This window comes from Struthio camelus, chromosome 23 (assembly GCF_040807025.1).
Source record: "Struthio camelus isolate bStrCam1 chromosome 23, bStrCam1.hap1, whole genome shotgun sequence".
Classification (NCBI taxonomy): domain Eukaryota; kingdom Metazoa; phylum Chordata; class Aves; order Struthioniformes; family Struthionidae; genus Struthio; species Struthio camelus.
Genome location: NC_090964.1, coordinates 7,523,920 through 7,536,988, shown reverse-complemented (window position 1 = coordinate 7,536,988; position 13,069 = coordinate 7,523,920). Strand labels below are relative to the sequence as shown.

Genomic DNA, 13,069 nt, shown 5'->3' with positions numbered 1-13,069 from the left:
GCCGGCCGCGCTCCCTCCGAAACCCGGGCACCTCTCTGCCCGTGCGACTTACCCCCCCGGCATCCCCCCAGCGCTGAGCCCCGACTGCCGCCCACCGGATCGGGCCCAGAAGGGGTTAAACGAAGAGCAGCGCCTACAAGAAATTAGAGGAGGAGGCAGCGTAACACAATCGCTGGAGACGCCTCGGCAAGCCGGCGCGGCGCGGTCTCCCCAGTACCGGCGGGTTCAAACAGCCCCGCTGGGATGCGAGCGCGTTAGCGAGGGCAACGCGGCAAGAGCCTCCCGAGCGGCGGTCCGCGCGGGCTCCGCTCCCGCCGGCTCCATCCCCGCGCGGGGGCCCCGTTAGCGCCTCCAGCCCCTCGCCCGGCCCCGCTCCCTTCTCCCATCCGTTTATCGCCCTCAAAGGAGCCGGCGGGCCGGGACCGGCCGGCCTCTGCCCCGGCTCCGGCCGGGCGAGCGCCGCGCAGGCGCCCTTCTCCGAGCGCTCCTGCCGCCAGCGGCCGCAGCGCGCCCAGAGCCGGCGGCTCGCAGCGGAGCGAAAAGCTGTCACTCGCCCGTCCTCCCTCCCCAGGGAAGGGCACGGGTCTCGAGAAGCGGGAAATGGGCAGAGTTTTACGTATCGCGTTTTAAATTAGAACAAATTATAGCCATTTTACATCTACAAATAACCGGCCAGGAAGCAGTCAGGTCATTCATTTATTTAAATGTTCTTGGGGGGGTTATTTAATCTCTCTTTCCCCTGCCCCCCCTTTTTTTTTTTTTTTTGGTTATCCCCGGATAAATTGGGAAACGTTTGTGTATTTATATCCAGCTTAGGACAAGCAGGGGAAAAAAACAAAAGACCCAAATAATACCCCAAACCATCACCCCACGGGAGCAATTTAAGCCACCAGCCTGCTTTTAATTACCGCCAACGTCTCCAGTTCAAATTTTACGCAGCCCCACGAGCAATTCTCGGTGCCAAGAAAAAGATCGGGAAGCGCACGACAGCGGCCGAATCCCCGCGGCCCCGAAGCCGGACCCTCCGCTACCGAACTCGTCCTCTCGTCCCAAAGCCCCCAAGGCCCCGGGGGCGACGCGGCCGCCTGCCTCCCGCTGCGCCGCCCTCCTCTTTCCGCTCGCCGGCTGCAAAGCGGCGCGGGTGGCGCGCGGGGGACGCCGCGGACCCCCGCCCCAGGAAACGGGGAGGCTGCAGCTTTCGTTTGCCCGCCGGCGGCTCGCGGAGCCGCCGCGTCGGCCCCTGGATTGGGAGAGGGGTCGGGGTGTGTGTGTGGGGGGGGGGGAGCGAGGCCGGTCCGCAGGGCCGCCGTCGGTCCCCCGGCTCGGCGAGAGGCCGCTCGAGCAGCCCGCGCCGCCGCAAGCCCCGGAAAGAAGTCAGCCTGCTCCCGTTTTCGCTCCCGGCTGAGTTTCCCCAAGCGACCGGCTATTTCCCTTCGAGGTGGCGTGCTGGGGGCCGGGGCAACGAGTGAGCCCGCGGACCCTCTCGCTTCGCGGCGCGACCCCCCGCTGCGACGGCAACGTTTCTTTCTGCTTCGTCTCCCGCCCCCGTTTTGCGTTTCCCTAAGGGGTGCAGACGAGGGAAGCCCTAAAGAGATGCTCCTTGGTACAACCAACCTCCAAGGAGTCAGAAACCTGGCCAGCAACCACCAATGCTTTCCAAAAAAAAAACAACCCCAAAACCAACAAAAAGCCAACGCGCACAACATCGCAGCCCGAAAGTTAGCAAGGGAACGACCAACTCCGCAATACGTTAAACACGTCACTTCATACACTTTATGGCATTTAAGCTGTTAAGGCATGAAAACATGGTGCCGGGGAAGGAATCGCTTTTGCACGACCGGGGCTGCGGCGCCCCAGCAGGAACAAACCCGGCCCCGCGGCGTTACAGCCGGGAAGCCCCCGGCCGCCCCAGCTCGAGGCCGGTTTTGGGGACCGTGTCCGCCGATGCCCCGCGTGCAACCGCCCAGACCAACGTATCGACACCCTCCTAACTCCTGCAGCCCGTCACGGCAGCAAAGCCCGAACGGTCCCGGCCCGCCTGGCCGTCACCCTCGCGTCGGGGCTTCTCCCGCGTGACGTCCCTGCCCGGCTTCCCGGAACGAAACAGGTTTCCGGGTGCTACTTCTGGCCCTAAATCTCAGCCGCAACGGACCGCGGCAAGGCACGGCGGGGACTTCTTGCCTCTCTAGCCTGATGCTCAAATGCCCTCTAGGAATAAAAGAGGGAAAAGCCACCAGGACAGGACAGGACACAGGACGCCTTCGAGAAATATCGATTCTGAGGCACCTTAAAAGAGGGAAAAAAAAGAAAAAAAGAAAAAGAAAGTAAAAGGAAAATCCCGCTCCCCTTCTCCCGGGGGCGGCTGCGGATGCCTTGGGGCTGGGGAGCCCCTTCGCCGCGGCTCCGGGCGTGGGGCGAGCCGAGGTGCGCCCGGCCGCCGGAGCCGGGGCACGACGGGGTGGTTCGGCCCGACGGTTTCATCAGCGCGGCTTCGAGATGGATAACGAAGCCGCAAGCGAGGTATGCGTCAGCCCAGTACGTGCTGATCCAAGGCTTCCTCCTCCCTGCACCGGAGCCGCCCAGGCCCTGCTGGGGGACGGGGGGCGGGGGGGGGAGGAGAAATAAAAAAAGGCCAAAAAAGCCCCTCCAACCCGCAAGCCACCTGCGCCGTCGTGGCCGAGGGCTGGAGGGTGCCCGACGCCCCGCAGCAGCACAGCGCCGCCAGCCCGGACGGCCGCGGGGCGACGCGGGGCGGCAGGGCCGCGGGGCGAGAGGGCAGCGCTGGCGCTCGCGAGGACATCGGAGCAAAAACCAGCAGCGGCTGGAAACGGCGCGGAAACGTGGGAGCGAGGAGCCTCCGAGCCGGCCGCGCTCGGGGCTCCCAAGCCCAGAAAGCCGGGTTTCACCCCGGGCGAGCGCTGCTGGGTGCAAGCGTGCAGCCCCCCCACCCGGGGGCTTGCGCGCAGCCAGGAGCACGAAACGAGTTTGCTCGGTCTCAGTTTCCCTCCCGACACGGTGGCCGGAGGCAGCGGGGCCAGAGCAGGAGGAAGGGGAAGAAATCGGAAACAAGCAGACAAGGGGAGTTATTTGGGGGCAGAGAGAGATTAAGACTGAAGAGCAGGGTGAAAAAGGAGGGAAAGAAAAAGGAGGAAAAGAAAAAAAGGGGGAAAAAAAAAAGACATTAAAGGGAAAGAGGGAGAAAGGCTGCGCAGAAATCCTGGGCGATGGGATGGAAAGGGGTTAGCGCTGCACGGGGGAGGCCGGGAGGAGGACAGCGCGTGAAAAGGGTCCACGAAAAAGTGCCGGAAGAGAGGAGGAAAGAGCTGCAAGGGGAACGCGATGGGCTGCAGCAGGTGGGCTGCGAGGGGAGGCCCTGGGGACGCTCCCGCTCAGCCGGGGAGAGACGAAACAGCCCGGCATCGCTTCCAGCTAGTCGTTCTCCCCGTTCTGCCTCTCGCGGGTTATTCTGCAAGCAGCTGGGATGCGAGAGGCTTCGCACCGGGGCTGCGGCTCGCCGGAGCCGGGCTCAGAGAAAGAAGAGCTGCAGAGAAAAGAGGAAAAAAAAAAAAAAAGAAAAAAGAAAAAAAGAAGGAAATTCCCCAGGAAGTTCAAATATTTTATTACTTCCTGTTTGTACAAAGTATGTCAACACTTGGCGCCCCGCGCGCCGTTTGTTTAGAAGCAAGGTGTCAACTTGACAAAATGTCCTTTTTCTCCCCAGATCTGACCCACAAGGAAACTCAACCCAATAAGAATAATAATAAAGGGGGGGGGGGGGAAAACCTGGAGCGAGCAAGCGGGGCATCGCGGAGCGAGGCCGCGGGCGGCGCGGTGCGACGCTTCGCCCGCCGCCGCATTCACCGCCATCCCTCGCCCGGCGCCAGGCTTCAGCCTCCGTCCGCTAGCGCCCAGACGTTCCTGAGCCCAGCTGCAGTTAAAGGACTCGCTGACGGGCCGAGACGAAGCGAGGGGACCCGGCCGGGCACACACCACGCACATCCCGCTAGCTGCGCAATGCCGCAGAACCGGGGGGGGGACAAACGTGCTGCGGGGAGAAGGCGGGCGTGCGCCAGGGCTGCGCCGGGGCACCCAGGGGTGCCACCCGCTGGCAGCTCAGCCCTGCGAAGCTCCTCGGCTTGCCCGGCCCGGCGTCCTTCTGCAGCCGGCCTTTCCGCGCCGAGGGCTTCTGCAGGGAACGGCCGCTGCGGGTTGGGGGTTCCCCCCCCTCAAACTCCCCTTTTCTCCTTCGTTTCACGCTCGTTACGAACCGCAAAGCGGCGGGGGGGCGGTGGAGGAGAAGGGCTTCTCCCAGCGGGAGAGCAGCTTTTCACCCAACGCGAATCTAAGCCTCGAGGTCTGACTCGGCAACCAGGCGCCGAGTCCGCGACAGGTCCGCGAGGTTTGGGGACGCCCCCCCCCCCCCCCCCGGCGTGGCTCTAACCTCGTCGCAGGGGCGGCCGGAGGCGCGGGGAGCAGATCCGCCCGCCGCGGCCGCGCGGGGCCAGGGCGAAACCACGGGGCGACGCGCCGAGCCCGCCCGTCCGCTTCGGGGGCCCGTCCAACGAAGTTTGCGTTAGAGATGGGCCGCGGCGGGGCGGCGCGCTGAAACCCCCAGGCGGAGCGGCTGCGATTCAGCCGGGGTTTTGGCGAGCGCCGACGCCGGAGCGAAGCAAACGCTACGAGCGGCGGCTGTCTCGCCTTGCGCTATGATTCACCCCGGGAGGGTAAGACAGACCCGTCTGACGGAGCAGGCGGGCGGCCGAGCCCGGAGCCGGGAGACCCCGTTTCCATCCCGGACCCGGCGCCGTTGCACAATCCCCTGCCCCGACTCGTGCCGGCTCGGCGGCCTCGGACCCCCCCCTCACCCCGGGCAGCGTTTGAAGCGACGGCCGCCCGCTCCCCGGGGGTCCGCAGCGCCCGCCGCCTCCCGCGACGCTCCTCCTTGCTCACGCTTCGTAAAACAGAAGGCGACCCGGGGGCCGGACCCTCCCCGCTTTGCACGCGAGAGCGCCAGCCCAAAATAAAAAAATCATAGAGGGGAGGTAAAAACCAAAAATAATAATAATAATAAAAAAATCTCTGACAAAACCCAACGCAAACACAACCCTCGCGCCGAGAGCCCTTTGCGGCCCGGCGCTCGCAGCCCACCGGCGACGGCGGCAACACAAAGCGTTTTCTGAAGCGTATTTAGCAGGATGAAACCGGTTCCCCGCCGTCGGGGCGCTGGCACCTTTACAGCCGGCGTGCCCCCGGCGCGGCGGGGCGCCGAGGACGCTGCCCGGCTGCCGGAGCCCCAGGACCCGGCGGGCGCTCGGCGAGCCGCGGGGCAGCCCCGCCGCGCAAGGGGAAAACAAAAAACAGCTCTATCGCACCCAAACGCGGCGATGCTTCGGCGGTTCGAGCGTCCGCGTGGGTCGCTCGAGCGACCCCGGCTCCCGCCGCCGCCTCTGCCAGCCGCAGGCTTCGGGAACCCGAAAGCGAAACCGCCGGGGACGGAGCGGGGCCGCGCCGAGGGCCAGCGCCAACGGCCCGACGCCGGGCTCGATAAGCGGCGATCCCACCTCCGCCGCGGGGCACAGCGCCTCCGGCTCCCTAACGCCCCCCCCACACCCCACCCGCCCCATTTCTGCCGCCGAAGCTGCCGGCGTCCTGCCCGCGCCCCGGGGACCCGCTCGCCCCCGCCGGGACGGAAAGCCGGGTCCCCCCCCCAACTTACTGCGCGGCTCCCGCGGTCCGTCCACGGTGACTTTAATGGCTCGGTGATAGGTAGCGACTTGCGTGGGGTTTGTGAACACCGTGATCGTCAGCGTGAAGCTTTTTCCTAAGGGAGGTCGGGAAAGGGTTTGGGAAAAGAGAGAAAAAAGAGGATTTTCACACGGGCCGAGGCCTGGCGCGAGCGAAACGCTCCGGCTGGAGCCAACGCGGCACGGACGCCCCCGGCCGGGGCGCCCCGCTTCGAGACGCTGCTGCCGGGCCGCCAAGCGCGGTGGTCTCCCCGCCGGGCGCGAGCGCCGGGACGCGGCAGTCGTCCGTCGCCCTCCCCTTCCCCATCCGCCCCGCGCCGGGGGCCCCGACCTGGCTCCCGCCGCCGAGAGGGCGGGGGCGCGCGAGCCGCGCAGGACGGCGGTCGCCGCCTGAAGCTGGGGGGTTTGGGGGCCGCAGCAGCCCAGGCGCAGGGGGCACCCGGAGGGGAGCGACGCCGGGCGAGCGCCTCAGCTCGGCCCGTGCCCGGCCGCACGCCTGGCGGCTCCACCTGCACCCGCTGCCGCCGCCGCCGCCGCCTGGGACGGGACCCAGGCGTCCGGGTGGCCGCCCTCCAGTTGCTGTCGGCGGCCGGGGCATCGCGCCCCTCCAACTGCCCTGTGGCCAGGGCATCGTGCCCCTCCGCCCGGCCGAGCAGCCAGGGCATCGCGCCCCGCTCCCGGCATCGCGCCCCTCCGCCCGGCTGAGCAGCCAGGGCATCGCACCCCTCTGTCCGGCATCGCGCCCCTCCGCCCGGCCGAGCAGCCAGGGCATCGCACCCCGCTCCCAGCATCGCGCCCCTCCGCCCGGCTGAGCGGCCGGGGCATCGCGCCCCTCCGTCCGGCATCGCGCCCCTCCGCCCGGCCGAGCAGCCGGGGCATCGCGCCCCTGCTCGGGGCATCGCGCCCCTCCGCCCGGCCGAGCAGCCAGGGCATCGCACCCCGCTCCCAGCATCGCGCCCCTCCGCCCGGCCGAGCAGCCAGGGCATCGCACCCCGCTCCCAGCATCGCGCCCCTCCGCCCGGCTGAGCAGCCAGGGCATCGCACCCCTCCGCCCGGCCGAGCAGCCAGGGCATCGCACCCCGCTCCCAGCATCGCGCCCCTCCGCCCGGCCGAGCAGCCAGGGCATCGCACCCCGCTCCCAGCATCGCGCCCCTCCGCCCGGCTGAGCAGCCAGGGCATCGCACCCCTCTGTCCGGCATCGCGCCCCTCCGCCCGGCCGAGCAGCCAGGGCATCGCACCCCGCTCCCAGCATCGCGCCCCTCCGCCCGGCTGAGCGGCCGGGGCATCGCGCCCCTCCGCCCGGCCGAGCAGCCGGGGCATCGCGCCCCTGCTCGGGGCATCGCGCCCCTCCACCCAGCCGAGTGGCCAGGGCATCGCGCCCCTCCACCCAGCATCGCGCCCCTTCACCCAGCTGAGCGGCCAGGGCATCGTGCCCTGCTCCCGGCATCGCACCCCTCTGCCCGGCCGAGCGGCCAGGGCATCGCGCCCCTGCTCCCGGCATCGCACCCCTCTGCCTGGCCGAGCGGCCGGGGCATCGCACCCCTGCTCAGGGCATCGCGCCCCTGCGGCCGAGGGCCAAAGGAGGCTGCACGCCCGTGAGAGCAAACCGCTCCCGCCGACCGCCGTGGGCTTTCCAAAAACATCAGGCACTTTGGGGGCACGAACCCCATTACAAGCCAGCGGGAATTATTCTGCCTGATCCTCCTGGCAGCGCCCGCCACAGCCCCTTAGCTTCCCCGGCGTTTGATCCGGGCACGAGCGCTCTGTCTCTGCCCGGCCGCGGGGTTTTCGCAGCCCTGCCACCGCCCCCAGGGCGGCACCCGAGTATTTAGGTATTAAAGGTATTTATACAGCTAGAACTCACAGAAGGGGGAAAAAAAAAAACACCTTAAATATTTCTTTCTGAAAACATCCTGCAATTATCCTAGGCGGAGAAGTTTCTCTACAGGAGGGTCCGGGGGGGGAACGCTGGCTTTAAGGGAGACAGGGAGCAGCATTCATGGAAACCAGCCCCGCTCAAGCTTTCAAAACAGGACCAAAACGTGCACGAGCCTTCTGCTGCTTCTCAACCCAAGCAGGACTTGGGTTTTTTTTTTTTTTTAAAAACAACCTTTCCAAATAAAATTTTAAATCTGAAGTGAAGCATCTGCACGGACAACCTGTATTTAAAAGCCGCGCTGCTGCAGCCTGGAAAGCACGAAGGCTGCCGGGCGGCTTCGTGCGCCCACGTAAGAATAACCGGCACGATTAGCGAAGCGTTCGCAGGAAGAGAGTGCACCGATGAGGGCTGCCAGGAGAAATTATTTAGGAAGCAAGTTCGAGGGACGAAAGGCAATCGGAGGAAGCCTATTCGTTTGCATGCAATTCTCAGGCAGAAAGGGGAGGCAGGAGGCACGCGCTCCATTACTCGTTAGGAAACGAATAACGAGCCGGCTGCGAGGAGAGGCTGTGGGAAGCTCCCAGCTCCGTCACCTTCGGCTCGGTCCCATTTGCACGAGTGACATGCCTTCCTGCTTCTCGGTTTCGCTCGCCGCTACGCACGGGCGGCGATCCCCCCGTGCAAGGCTGAGCGCGGCGGCGGCTCCGGGGAGGGCGCCCGCCCCGGGGAGCCGGCTGCAGCGTTTTGCCGCCGCTCAAAAATCCTCTCCCATGAATTGAGAACGACAATTATTACTCAGCTCCCCCCTCCTTTAAAAAAAAAAAAAAAAAAGCCACACTCATTTCTCGCCTTCTTGGGAAGCAAGCGTGGGGTTAGTCATGCCCAGCGCCCCGCGCGGGGCCGCCCCGGTGGGCTGCGGGTGGCCCAGGGATGCCCTGGGCGCCGCGCCGCAGCGCAGCCCGCCCCGCTTTCGGTTCCCGCGCTGCAACGCGAGCTGCAGGGCTTTGAGCAAAAGGAGAAAAAGAAAAAAAAGAAGAGGAAAATAAAAGGGGAAAAAAAAAGGGGGAGGGGGGAAGCTCAGGTTTCTCCCCTCCCCTCGCACACGGGGATGGGAATTTTGGGGAGGGGGCAGGGAAGGGCTGCTCTTCCCCCTGCGCCTGGGCAGCTCGCGAGCCCGGAGGCGCCTGCTACCCACGCTAGCTGAAGCGCCCAGCTCTGCCCCGGGGCCGCGGGCGGTTCGGCCGGCGCAGAGCCCGCGCAGCGCGGCCTGCCCGGGCGCTCGCGTGCCGGGGGACACGGAGCCGCGTGCGTGCGTGCACGGATGCACCCGGCCGCGCATCCCTTTCGCACAGCTACGCCCGCGCGCACACGCGGCTCTGCTCCGGCAGAGCGCCTCGGAGCAAATCCCCGCTTCTGCCAGAACAAACGAAGCCAGCACCGAGCTTCCAGGGATGACAGACGACAAACGCGAGAAAGCAGATGTGAAACCCGGGCTGAAAATTCACTAGAAACGATTTTTTTTAGCACTAAAGGCGCGGTGGGGGTGTTTGGCCGAACGGGGCTTGCGAGCTCCTCCCCGGGACGCGCGTCCGTGCCCAGGCACGGCAGCACACGCGTCAGGGCGGGCTGCGAGAGCCCCACACGCGGCGACGGTTTCACATCGGCTCCAGGGAGCCGCGTGCGCGTGCACGTTATTTTTGGGCTCGCTTCTCAGAGCTCCGTCCGCAAGGGCACGTCAAGACATTTGCATTTTAGTTACGCTGCCCATATAGCGAGCAGCTTCCCTCGCCCTGCGAGCTTCCTCTTCCCTACGTCCCGGCGACCTGCCGGGCGGCCACGCGCGGTCCCTGGGCTGGACGCAGCCGCGCGCTCACTAGGAGGCGAAGGGCAGGACTCAAAGCCCCCGGAGCCAGGGCAGGTGCTCCCACCACTGTAACGAGCATTGCCCAGGGCTCTGCTGGAGGACGGAGCCTATGCACCTAACTGCTTTTGGGAGCCTGAAAACTACTGTTATTTCAGAGCTTGAGCAGGGGGCTGCAGAGGAGGAAAGTCAATAATGAATTCAAGAGTCAAGCTGAGATTGGGTTGCCTTCAGTTTGGAAATTTGTGCAAGTAGAATTAAAAAAAAAAAAAAGGGTGGGGGGAGGAAAGAAAAGAGCCTAAGAGAATAATTGATTACAGAAATGAAAGCTTAATTCATAAAAGCAAAAACATTTTCCATCCATCAACCTGCAACCAGTTAAGTGGAGAGTTTTAAAGAAACTGCAACTTGGAGAAGGAGCCAACAGGAAAAAGGAAATGTAAGAAAGAATGTAAACTATTCAAGTTTCATAAAGAGGAACAAGTAAACAGTTATTACATGCAAATAATTCGTAACATCACTGCTTTTAATTAATGCAGAGAAGTCAAAATATATCTTCAAATGTGTATATATACACTGTCAGAATTTGAGAAAAATGCTGCCATATAACCATTAAAATATAGTATTCCTCTTTTTTTTTTTAAACAAACAATTAAGTGCCTCAATCCGCAGTGTTTATTGGTGATGAAACGCTAAAATTCTATTTATACAATTCGAAATTCAGGTAAAACACGGCTGCAAGGAATCGGGCACAAGGGAAAGGAACAGCGCGCTTTCCCCCGACACAGGCTGGCTTTCCGTCCGTCCGGGGATCCATTTTACTCTTCCCAGGTGGCGCAGCCCAGTTTCATTCCCGCTTTGGGAAGTGAGCGGCGCGATCAGTCTAAGGCTGAACGACCGAGTGGGACTCGAGGGCCAGAAGGAGCAAACGCTGCCCCAGCTCCCAGAGCCTCGGACGCGTCGCACCCCGGCGCGGCGTCAAAACCAGGCAACCGAGCGCCTCCGGCTTGAACGAACCCTCTCCGCGAGCCCCCTCGCCACCCTCGCTTTCTTCCACCTCAAACGCAAAACAGCAGCGAGCGGCCATCCAGCCCCGGCCGCCCTCACCTGCCGCCGCGGTGCCCCCTCCTTTTACAGCCTCCTTTCAGGAGACGCTCCAAAAAAAAAAAAAAAAAAAAAGAAAGAAAAAAAAGAAAAAAATATATTTCTAAGAGTTGAGGCTGCAAGCCAGCCCCTGCCTGCACGCTTTGAGGTGGAAACCCACGCACCTGAGAGGAGCTGCACTTAAAAACACCGCGCACCTTGAAAAAAAATGGGGTTTCCTTTTCCTGCCGGTTGCACTTTCTAGGCGCTGCATCCCCGGAGAGGAGAGCCGCGGAGCGGGCCAGGCGGTGGGCCGGGGCCGCCGCAGCCCCCCGGCCCCCTCGGGCATTTCCTCCCTGCGCCAGAGGCGCAGCCCGCAGCGGCGAAACCACCTCTGGCGGCTAGCGCACACCGCTCCGTTAAAATAAAATAAAACTAAGCTTCAAGATACAAATAAAACAAAGCGACAGCCAAATAAAGAGGCCAACCATTTCCCGGCTGATACCTACCCCTGCCGCTTCTCCCAACAAATCTCAGGTCGTTAAACCTCGCCACTTGGTTTTTCATCACGGCGGAGGCATTGCGCAGCTCTGCAGAGTAATTTTCATCGTTCCCAGCCATCACCGTCACCACCGTCCCATCGGGTACATCTCCGAGGGCTACGACCTAGGGCAGGACGAGAGGATTTTAGGCTAAAAAAAAAAAATCAATTGCGGCCTGAGCTAACCTACGATCTTCCCCCCACACCCCCAGAGAAAACCCCAAAAGGCTAAACCAAACCAAAACCAATCCGAGTCCCCGAGGAAGCCGGTTCACCCTGCAAACCGGGGAGGAGGAAGAGGGGGGACCGAGCATTAAAAAGAGGAGCGTTTTCCCCGGGGGCCGAGGGACGGCCGCGGAGATGGGGGAGCAGCTTTCGCTTTTATTTTAATTCGCGGAAAAAACGCCGCCGAGCGCGGTGCGGCCGCGACCCGCCGAGGGGAACCGCGGCGCCCCGGCGGAGCTGCGCGGCCGCGGAGAGGGGCTCGGGGCGAGCAGGGACCCGGCGGGACCCCCCCCCCCCGGCCCCGGCAGCCCCGCTTTGCCCAGCCGCCGCCGCCCCCGACGGCTGCGGGCTCCCCGGGAACGGGCAGCCGCTGCTCCCCCGCCGCGCTGCCCGGCTCCTCCTCGCCTCCCGCTGCCTTGGCCGCTTTGCCCGCGGCCCCGGGGGCCCCGTCGGGCCGCCCCGACCCCGCGGAGCCGGAGGCGGGCGGCCGCGGGGAGCCGCGCGGGGCTCCGGCTGCGCAGCCCGGTGCCGCCGCTGCAGCTCTTCGCTTTCTTCTCGCAGATTAGATCTCCCTTTCCCTGCCTCTCTCCCAGGAAGGTAATTAACCTCCACTCTCATTAAACTTCAAAGTTGCCTGAGAGCTCCTAACTGTACGGAATATCTAAGATGCTGTGACCGCGGGGCAACGCGGAGACTTGATTAAAAATAATAAAACCAGACTGCCCCGACGGTGATGTCAGGAGCGATTTCAAATGAAAAGCGGCCGGGGGTGGGGGGGAGAAGGGCGAGGGGGCCGGGGCGGAGGGCAGGCAGGGGGCACCGCCGCCCTCCCGGGGCCGAGCCTCCCCCCGGGGCCGCCCTGCGAGGAGCCGGCGGAGCCCGGCCGCAACCCTCCGCGGAGCTCCCGTCTTACCTTGAAGGCCACGGGCAGGGTTTTGTTGCACCTCCAGTGGGAAGGCAGCACCGAGCACAAGAAGTTGGGGCTGTCGGTGCGCACCAGCTCGCCGGCGTGGTCGGCCAGTACATCCACGACGGAGCGGACCTCGGGCCGAGCCCGGGCGGCCGGCGCGGGGGCCCCCAGCGCCCCGCTGTTCTCGCCCATCTTACCGCAGGGGAAGGCCGTGGAGGGGGGAGTGAAGCGCCTGCTGGTGCTCGGGTCTACGGGAATACGCATCACAACAGCGGGCGTCAGGGAGCCGCCGCGGCCGGGGGGGACGAGGAGGGGGCCGGTGCCCACCGCTCGCCGGCGGCGGGGCTCCCACAGCGGGGGCGGCGGCGGCGGGGCGCCGCGGCGGGGCCCCCCGGTCCCCACGGGGGCGGCGGCGGCAGCAGCAGCGGGGCCCCGCGCTGCCTCGCTCCGTCCCGGCAGATTTCCGTTCTCCGCCGACGCCGCGGGGAGGCGGCGAGCAGAGAGCGGCCGGGCGGGCTCGGGGGGGCCGGTTCTCGCCCGGCTCCTCGGGACGTCTCCGCTGGCGGCGGCGGCCTCGCCGCTCTGCCGTCCGCCGAGCGCCGGGAAGGGCGGCCCCGAGCCCCGGCGGAGCCACGTCGCGGCCGGTGCCCTCGGCTGCAGCCGGGTCCCCTGCGCCGGGCGGCCCCGAAACCAGCTCCCAAGTGTCAGCTGCGCCGCTCGGTACCGTATTTACTGCCGGCCCCGAGGGGGCGGGCAGCGGCTTGACTGACGCGCCCCCGCGCCAATGGCGCGGCCGGGTGGGCTCTTGCCCCCGCCCACGACCCTG

At 65.1% G+C, this 13,069-nt stretch overlaps 1 protein-coding gene across 1 annotated transcript in view; it reads right to left on the bottom strand.

The window, feature by feature from the left end:
- The window catches only part of RUNX3 (RUNX family transcription factor 3), a 37,851-nt gene extending 25,245 nt beyond the window's left edge, over nucleotides 1–12,606 (bottom strand). The window contains exons 1-3 of the mRNA XM_068917498.1: nucleotides 12,247–12,606; nucleotides 11,077–11,233; nucleotides 5,717–5,821 (exon numbers count right to left, since the gene is read on the bottom strand). Of these exons, the coding sequence (XP_068773599.1) occupies nucleotides 5,717–5,821; nucleotides 11,077–11,233; nucleotides 12,247–12,507 (523 nt within the window). The 5' untranslated portion in view covers nucleotides 12,508–12,606. The remainder of the gene's footprint in view (nucleotides 1–5,716; nucleotides 5,822–11,076; nucleotides 11,234–12,246) is intronic.
- Between the last annotated feature and the right edge of the window lie 463 nt (nucleotides 12,607–13,069).